At 41.7% G+C, this 9,243-nt stretch overlaps 1 protein-coding gene across 1 annotated transcript in view; it reads left to right on the forward strand.

Moving 5' to 3' along the window:
• Positions 1-6,791, forward strand: part of teq (Tequila) — a 40,567-nt gene extending 33,776 nt beyond the window's left edge. Inside the window, exon 22 of the mRNA XM_019048157.2 lies at positions 5,255-6,791. Within this exon, the coding sequence (XP_018903702.2) occupies positions 5,255-5,415 (161 nt within the window). The 3' untranslated portion in view covers positions 5,416-6,791. The remainder of the gene's footprint in view (positions 1-5,254) is intronic.
• Positions 6,792-9,243: the final 2,452 nt, after the last annotated feature.

Raw genomic sequence — 9,243 nt, forward strand, 5'->3', positions numbered from 1 at the left:
AACGATTGACTCTGAGCTTTGGCGATACTGAAGGTTTTTTCGTCGCCGATGAGCATTTTTGCCTGTGGATGGCGGCAGTTCAGTCAGCCATCCTCGATCAGCTGGTGAAATCCATTAACGGCACCCGAAAAGATTATTATGACTATGTCCACCAATTCCATGACCGCGAATCAGGTCAAAAACTCAACGTGGATTTGCAGACTGTAGAAGTCGGCGCGACTGTGGGCGAGGCTGATCTCTCACGATTCGACTTTTCCGTCGGCATCGAGACGGAGGCCCTGTGCATTCTGACTCCGCACAGTGAACTTTTGCCTCAAGGTTTGGTGCCTTTCAAAGTCTTCACGCTCCTAGTTTGGATTTTCATCGGTGTCACAGTCACCGCCTTCACTTTGGTGCAACACGTTTTCCTCAAAACTCAGGTTAGATCGTTCCGAGGCTTGTACTCGGAGGCGGATATTCTCTCGTACGACCGGGCATCGGCGGTGCACACGGTGTACGCGTACTTCATGTGTGGGAGTCCGCCCCGTTTGTTCCTGGGCAAGCTCTTCAGCGGCAGGATCCTGTTCACGATTTTCATATTCTCAGCGCTTATCATCTCCACGATTTTTTTGGGCGGCATGACCACTCTCCTGACGAACACGGTCCAGTATCCCGAGATCGACACGCTGGAGGACCTGGAGGACGCCGGCCTGTTCATCCAGACGCCTGAGTGTGAATCAGCGGACAGGAATTTCGCTCAGCTAGGCCTGTCCGAGGCATTGAGATCGAAAGTTGCTTGCAATTTGAGATGGTATATGACGTCGATGATGACTAATTCGCCGCTCGAGGAGGTCTTTGTCTCGAAGGAATTCGCGGAAAATGCGCGCGTGATTATGGAGAACGATGCGTATTTAGTGGCGTTACAGCCCTCTCTCAGTTCAGGGGGTCGCGTCGTCCTACGTAAATGGCCACTCAGGGAGAAGTATGAATATCATCTCGTTGCGGAGCGTTTGAGGGAGCGTTCTTATTTCTACGCGTTCCTGAAAAATTCGTTTCTGTTCGACATGTTCAACCGAAAATCCGCCCAATTCCTCGAGTCCGGCCTCGTGAGCAAGTTTTACAATTCCGACCTACCTGACGCTCCTGAGGTTGCACCCCCGCCTCCGGAAGATGACGAACCGAGGCCGTACACTTTGAACGACTTGCAGCTACCGTTTTTTAGTCTTGTCGTAGGTCTTCTATTGAGCCTCCTCCTTTTTATCGCGGAGGTAGTATTGGAGGGTTTTGAGGATCTTTTCTTTTTGAGGCAAATAAGGAAGGTGCTTTAAAGATTACTTTTCGACGACAACAGAAAACAAGCCAGGAAGCGGAAGCTCTCTTCCAGCGCAGCAAGAAGTTGGGAACGACCCTTGGTAAAGCGTCCAGCCCACCTACAAACTAGGGCCTCAAAGAGGCTCATCGATGGAACTGTAAACTGTTGCCTTTCAAAGATCGTCGGGCCGACGATCTTTGAGGGTAACCGATGTGTTCGGGATACATCACAGATCAGATCTTGAAATTTTCAAGGCATTCCGTGCAGAAAATGCTGAGAAATAGAAGAATTAGTGCCAGTTTGAGAGCCCCCGTTTGTACGTGGGCTGGACGCTTGAAGACCAAAATGCATGGCGCTCTACGGGGAGGGCTGAAACAGGTGAGGGTTTGAAATGAAAATTACGTGCAAAAATTCCAAAACAACTTTAATTCAAAACGCGCACTTGAAAATGAAAGGCTTAAGGTGATTCGATGGACGCCATATTTTGTGTCAGAACGGTATGCGATATATCGCATCAATTGGTTCCATTTTTTCAGCTAATCTTCATTTTTCTCCAATTTTGAGATCGCAATTCTGTTATCAGGAGACTGAAGCACTCACTTACCAGTTTTAACAAAGAAATTCAACGTAATAAAGGCGTGGTTTTTTTAGAGAGAAAATATCGCATCCGAGTGCAGTTTCGGTATCAGTATCGAATGCGAAGTTTTCTCTCTAAAAAAACCACGCCTTTATTACGTTGAATTTCTTTGTTAACATTGATAAGTGAGTGCTCTAGTATCCTGACAACAGAATTGCGATCTCAAAATTGGAAAAAAATGACGAGTAGCTGAAAAATGGAACTAATTGATGCGATATATCGCATGCCGTTCTGACGCAAAATATGGCGTCCATCGAATCACCTTAAAAGCATTAGGATTGTGTAAGAGAATAAAAGAACTTCTTCTAACCGGAAGCCGGCTCAGGTGGAAAAGTCCGACTTTGATTGTAACCTGGAACCTTGATTTACTTAAATTTCTTGGTCTAAGTTTCTCGGTTTGTTTCTACGTTTCCCCATATATCGTCGCTTCTCTGACGTAAGGGCGTATCTCGATTTCCACATGAGCCCTGGAAAGCACGGAGTTATATGGAGAACAGGGCTCACGCTCAAATTGAGATACGCCCTTACGTCAGAGGAGCGACGATATGTGACAGGCAGGGACGGGTGTAGGGCAAGGTAAGAGAAACGAGGGTATAGTCCTTTGCTAGCTTATTTTTGAAGTTAGAGCATGTGTATTCTATCTTCTTGAACAATGTATTCTCGGTTAAATTTTGTGTACCGATACTTCAACATGATGTCATCAATAACGTCATTTCATCTATACTGGGGGGGGGGGGATGTGACCTGACATGATCCCCAATATGATACCTAAGTAAAGAAAAAAATCAAGTTTTCAGCAATTCGATTAATTTTCATAGTTTATATCTAAGAGTTTTGAAACGCGGGGAGGGGGCAATTCTGCCGTGCTACGGAAGAACGCCGTGCGATCTTTTGAGAGTTGCCAGATTTCCTTAAGAAAAATGTTTATTTTTGAGGAAAGTTTTGGATATTTTTCCTTGAAATTTTCAGGAAATTTAGGTGAAATTGTGAACAATATTATCTGAAAAATTGGAAGACAAATATTCATGAGTCTATCAGGGATTTCGATTTTTATCAATCGAACGCCTGAGTGTTCATACGGCGTTCTTCATTAGCACGGCAGGATTGCCCCCCCCCCCCCTCTTCCTCTCCTGTCCCATTAAATGACACCATCGAATGTGATGCTCAGAATGCTTAGGAAATGTCCTAAAATTCGGAAATTATAGAACGATCGTTCTACTGTCAGCTCGTTCTGGAAAGTGCTGAAGAGCTACGTTACGTTTAGTACCTATATAGGGAGAGTAGGGACCATGAAAAAGTAGAAACTTAGTCGATTTTGATGAAATCGGAATAATTTTCTGAAAAATTAGTGACCGGGATTATACTCGGCATATGCGGAAGGCAGATGCAAGCCGTACATGCCCGCAGCAGATGCCACCAGCACTCTCCAGATAATTAATTCCCCGGAAAATATATCTTTAAAAATTCGATGGGAGTTAGAAAACAAGAAACTTACTGGATTTTGATGAAACGGGAATAATTTTCTGAAAAATTAGTGACCGCGGGATTTTACTCGGCATACCCTGGTAAAACTTGGCTATAGGAGCCGCGTTTCAAAATACCATAGGAGCTCTTATAGCCGACTGAAGAAGGCGATAGAAAATCATATAGCTGGCTGTAGAAAGTGGAAAAAATCATACGGCCGGGCTACACGAAGCGATAAAAAATTATACAGCCGGGCTATAGTTCCTATCGCCGGGCTTTACACTTTATCGCCTGGCTGTTGCTTTTTCGCCATCGGCTATAAAAGGCTATGAGAAATTGTGTAGAAATTCGTGTGCTTTGTAAATCCTTAAGTTTGTACGGAATCACCTTAATATTTACAAAACGCACATTATATTTTCCTTTACCACATATTTTTTTTTTTTCATCAATTAAAATGAGAATAATCCATACAGAGTGTGCAAACATTTCAAAGTCATGAGTTGAAAAACGCTGTCTCCACGAGATTAAATATTAGAGCCTAACACAAAGCGGAGCGGCGGCACACTGGCGCCTACAAACCTAACAGGGATACTTCACGCATTGCGCAATGCGTGAAGTATCCATGTTAGGTTTGAAGGCGCCAATGCGCGTTTCGCGCTGGCTGCCCGCCCGCCGCGCGGCGGCGCCGCAGCGTACCACGGCGCTTGAAGCAACTATTTCACAACAGAGGTATTGCACAGTATCATACGAAATTGCAGGCGCTCCAACATGTTAGGAATGGCAGGCATCCTTCAAAAGCACGGAGCTTTCCTCGAAAATAAATCAAGATACTACTGCCCAAAAAGAGAGCGGTAGTCCAAAAACTCACTAAGTCCTAGCATCCGTAATTAGTAACGTTTAGCATACACTTTATCGTCAGGCTGTTGCTTAGTCGCCATCGGCTATAAAAGGCTATAAGACATTGTGTTGCCGGCTATAGAAGCTATTGGAAATCTTACCGCCGGCTGTAGGTCAATGGTATTTTGGAACACAGATTCTATTGCCAATTTTTTCCAGGGTATGCCGATGACAGATGCCAGCAGACGGACATGCCGGTAATTTTGAGGTTACGTGATGGAGCTTCAAGGGCCCAAAAAGGCAGCCAAGCTATGAATTCAAATCATCCTGATGGTTCTTTTGAAAAAAAGCACGTCGTTTGTAAAGCACGTATTTGACTCCGTTATTGCATAAATTCACGCTCATATACATATGAACATTCTTAGCCGTTTTGGTTTGATATTGGAATCTGAAGACTGGCGGTGACATTTTTCGTTTTTGGAGGTTGACTGTCCTTTTTGGCCCTAAAAGTTCCATATTTCGACATGTCCGTACTCTCCCTAGAGTACCTGTATAGCGAGAGTATGGACAGATCGCTTCATGGAGGGCTTAGGGCCCAAAAGTGCAGTCACCCTTCTAACCAACTTCTATCGCACGAAATTTAACTGCCAGTCTGCAGATTCCAATTCTAACCAAGATGGCTAAGAATGTACATAAATGAGCGTTCTTCCGCAAAAATGAGTAAATTTGTGCAAAAGCTATGTCAAATACGTGCTTTATAAACGATGGTTCGTAACAATTGTATTAGTAAATCGCTCTGGATAGTTGAAATTCATAGGTCGGCTGCATTTTTGGGCCCTAACTTTATTCGCGGAGGCATCGGTGAAGGCCTGATGGATTTTCGGAGTTTCAAATCTGTCTATACTCTCGCTATACAGGTACTCTAACTCTCCCTATGTAGGTACTCTACCTTAACTTATCAGTAAATTAACCTCAGTGTGAAATACTCCACAGATATTTTTTGAAGGGTTAATTTTTGTTCACAGACCAGTATACGCTGTTCGGAATCACTAGTTGGGGTCTAGGTTGCGGCCTGGCGAACAAACCAGGAGTCTATTCCAACGTTGCCCTCTATCGACCGTGGATCGACAAAAAAATTCGCTCTTCTCTGCGCAATCACAAAGAACTGCGAGTAGGAAAAAGTTGAATGTTCGTCATCGACACCAGTGGTGAGGCATAGAGAAAAAAAAGGAGGTGTTTGCATCTTAAGGTTTGTTTACCCTGTGACGTAGGTCGGTACAACCTGGCCAACAAAATCCGGAATTCGAAGTATGAAAAACGGATCATAATGTCCGATTTTTTTTGCTGAAATCAACTCATGATTTAATTCCAAATACTTTATGTGGTATGCATTTTTTTCATAAACTACACCATTTCGAAGAAAATCGATGATAAAAGTCGCCGTACCGACCTACGTCATCAAAAAAATTCCAAGATGCCCGAAATGCAAACACCTCCTTTTTTTCTCTATGGTGGTGAGGCGTGAATGGTCGATTCCGGATTTTCCCCCATTTGAAGCTATGGTAAAGAACTGATTATTCAGGTGCTCTTTTCGAATACCCTGTGTATCGATCCTTTTCTATAGGTTTAAATGGTAGATCAATCGATGTATTGCAAAACACACCACGCCACTGTCATCGACAATCAAATTTGCTGAAGTTCCTTATTGGGTTGGGGTCGAGTGAAACCTGAAAATGGACCACTTATGCTGTTTTGCTAAGGAAGAACGTCGTATGAGCCAGGTAGACTTTTTTTCTCTAAATTTCCAGAGCGTATATTTCGTTCGTAATTTGATATGTATTGTTTTAGAATTTCAATGAAAAATATGCATAATTATCCTCGAAAATAAGTATTTTCTGAGGGTAAATTTGGCAACATTCGAATGTTCTTAAGGCGTTTTTCCTTAGCACAGCAGTACGCGGGCACGACCACTACCACAGTCCCCAGTAATGACTGTTGAAAAGAAAATTAAGAAACTGGTGGATTTTTAAAAGTTAGCTCTCAAAAGGAACTGTTCATTATAGCTCAGGTTCAAATAAAAAGAAAGTTTGTTAATCGTGATCTGAGCTCTGAAGTTCACAAGACTACATGCATTACAGTGATCATTTTAGTCCTTTTTGACTTAAATATTTTCAAATCATTTTAGCACGTCCTGTATGTAATGGAAGAAGTTTTTCGATGTATTGCTTACATCCATTTTAAAAGGCCAATAAGACCTGATTGTTGATTTGTAACCGCTATTTATCATAGGTCAAAACTCATTAATTCGTTGAATCAAGTTTTTTCTCGGAGCAAGAAGAAGCTTGAATGAACTAAACTTTAGACGTTGGTTTCTTACTTTTCATTGCTTATCCTAGAAAATCTAATTGTAAGTAGGTATATTTCACAATCTTGACGAGGAAACTATATAGTTTAATTCTTACCTTGTCTGGTGGTCCGTACTTCCCATTATTTAAATTATTGTTTAATTTATTTTCTTGTAATTTATGTGACTTTGAAAAATAAAGTTAATTTATAAGTGTTCTCTTGTTGTTATGCGCTCCCATTCTCAAATTTGCACTGTTTATCTAAGCCAACATCAGTGCTCGCTTTTTTATTAAAACGAATTTAATTGAGTCGAATCAATTGCACAATTAAGGGTTAGAGGCTTCCCAGGGGTGAGGGGTCTAGAGGCCGATGAACCAATTTTTTTGTTCATCTTGTATTTTCAACCATACCTACTCCTGCATTTGAGGGGCTTGGGACAAGACGCATAAGTGCAGTTTTTGAAAAATCGAGATATTAATGATTTCAAGCGAAACTAGTCTTAATGCATATTCTGAGAAAAATTCGCTCCCAAATTCCAATTTTTAAGCATCAAAAAGTCAGTTTGGATTTTCCTTCCGCCATAAGAATCCATGCAATTTTGGAACTTCTAACTCTTATTTTTCGGAATATATAGCAGAAATAATTGCACTTATGCGCCTTGTCTTCTAAGCCTCTCATTCGTAATTTGTGAGAAGCAGACTGCGTGTAGGGTATGCTTTAACCCAGAGAACCGGCCCTTTTGCATTGTATTTAGGGCTGCCACCGTGCTATAAAGGACCAGGGTGGTGAATCAAATGTAGTTAGATGTTGACGCAGTTGACGCAAACCGTTGGTTCTCTGAATCGGCGAATTTAGGCTTGGGAGTGAATCTTCGAAATCAGCCTTGGAACCATGCGGCGTCAATTCTACTCCTCAAACTACGCAGGACAAGCAGGACCGGATTTACCAATAGGCTACATAGGCTCCAGCCTAGGGCGCAACATTCTGAGGGGCGCAAAATTTTTGAAAATTTATTCAAAGACGTATTTTCCAAAACCAACTTGCAAACGTAAACGTACCTCAAAACTGTTTGAAATGGTGTTTTTTTTTAAAGGTGAATTTGAACATTTTCCGGACACCTAACATCCTCCTTCTGATCTGGAGGGGAGGAGCGCCCCCCCCCCTCACGAGAGCGCCTACTTTTAGGGGCGCCACCATAGGTTCAGCCTAGGGCGCTAAAAATGTAAATCCGGCCCTGGGGACAGGTCGATTATCTCGGAATTTTTCCCCGTACAAAATCGAGAAAAATCGTCAGAGATTATATGGACTTAAATAGGGTCAAAATTGAAAGTTCTCCGATTGAGCTGAAAGCAAGGGAATCCCATGTAAAATGACTTGAGCAGTCCGATTTTGTCGTCAGAAGTGCTCTGCGATGGTATCAACAAGGCACGAGCTTGGTCCAATTGATCAACTACGGCTTCCAGGACTTTATGTCCACCTACCTTTCGTCCATTAAATAAATTTCCACCGCTATTTATGTCCACTAAACGTTAAGTCCAGTCTTTATTAAGTCCACATGATTTAATGTCCAACCATGAATATGTCCAAAATTGTCCAAATTGTGTCATGTTATGTCCACATTTTTTTCTTCTCATTTAAATGACAGGAACCACCTCAAAAATAAATGCATACTACTACTACCTTCATTCTTAAAAACATTTCATTCATGAATCAAGTCATGAAAGAGAACAGACTCTAAGAGCAGATAAAAACATATTATGTTCATGTGCACACTGCACGGATATGATAAGATGAAAACCAAAGCGGGAGCCTAGGAAACGCTCCAATGCCAATGAATTATACATTTTTCAGTAACAGATGCAGTCAAAATTGAAAGTCCTCTTTAACTAGTTATTTCGTGCGCCTTCAATCTTGTAGGATACTGTGCAACGCCTCTGACGCGAAATAGTTGCTTAAAGCGTTGCGGCGCGGTAGGAAACCAGCGTGACACGCGCATAGGCGCCTACAAACCTAACGGGATACTTCACGCGTTGCGCAATGCGTGAAGTATCCCGTTAGGTTTGTAGGCGCCTATGCGCGTTCTGCGCTGCTAACACGCCGCTCCGCTCTGTGTTAGGCTCTAATATTTAAACTCGCGGAGTCAGCGTTCTTCAACTCATGATTTTGAAATGTTTGCACTCTCTGCATTGATTATTCCCTTTTAAACTGACGAAAAAGAAATATGTACTACTGGAATATATAATCTGTTTTTTGTAAATATAATAATGGTTCCGTATCAAATTTAATGATTTCCAAAGCATTCAAATGTATTCTTTTATGTTTTGGGCTTTTACTGTGCTGCAGCTTCGTGTAAGCGCAACCAAACGCTCAAAATTGGACGTATTTGACTCAAGGAGGTCGGTGTACAAATAAGTTAAAAACAAAAAAATTGCGTGCTTCTTAGTTTTTTTCCTCTTTTATTAATTTTTGTATAGTTTCTTTCATCACAACTACGGCTCTTTGAGATTCATATCAATGCCATTACTTGGAAAAGGTTTTACAAATATTTACCACGTTTTAAAAATGTAAATGTTTTTAAAATGAAGTACCTAATCAATTTCATTAAAAAAAAAAAAAAAGAATGTACATTTAAGGCATATTTTATATCGGAAATTTCAAGGATAGAAAT

The sequence above is a fragment of the Bemisia tabaci genome, chromosome 9 (genome assembly GCF_918797505.1).
Source record: "Bemisia tabaci chromosome 9, PGI_BMITA_v3".
Classification (NCBI taxonomy): Eukaryota; Metazoa; Arthropoda; class Insecta; order Hemiptera; family Aleyrodidae; genus Bemisia; species Bemisia tabaci.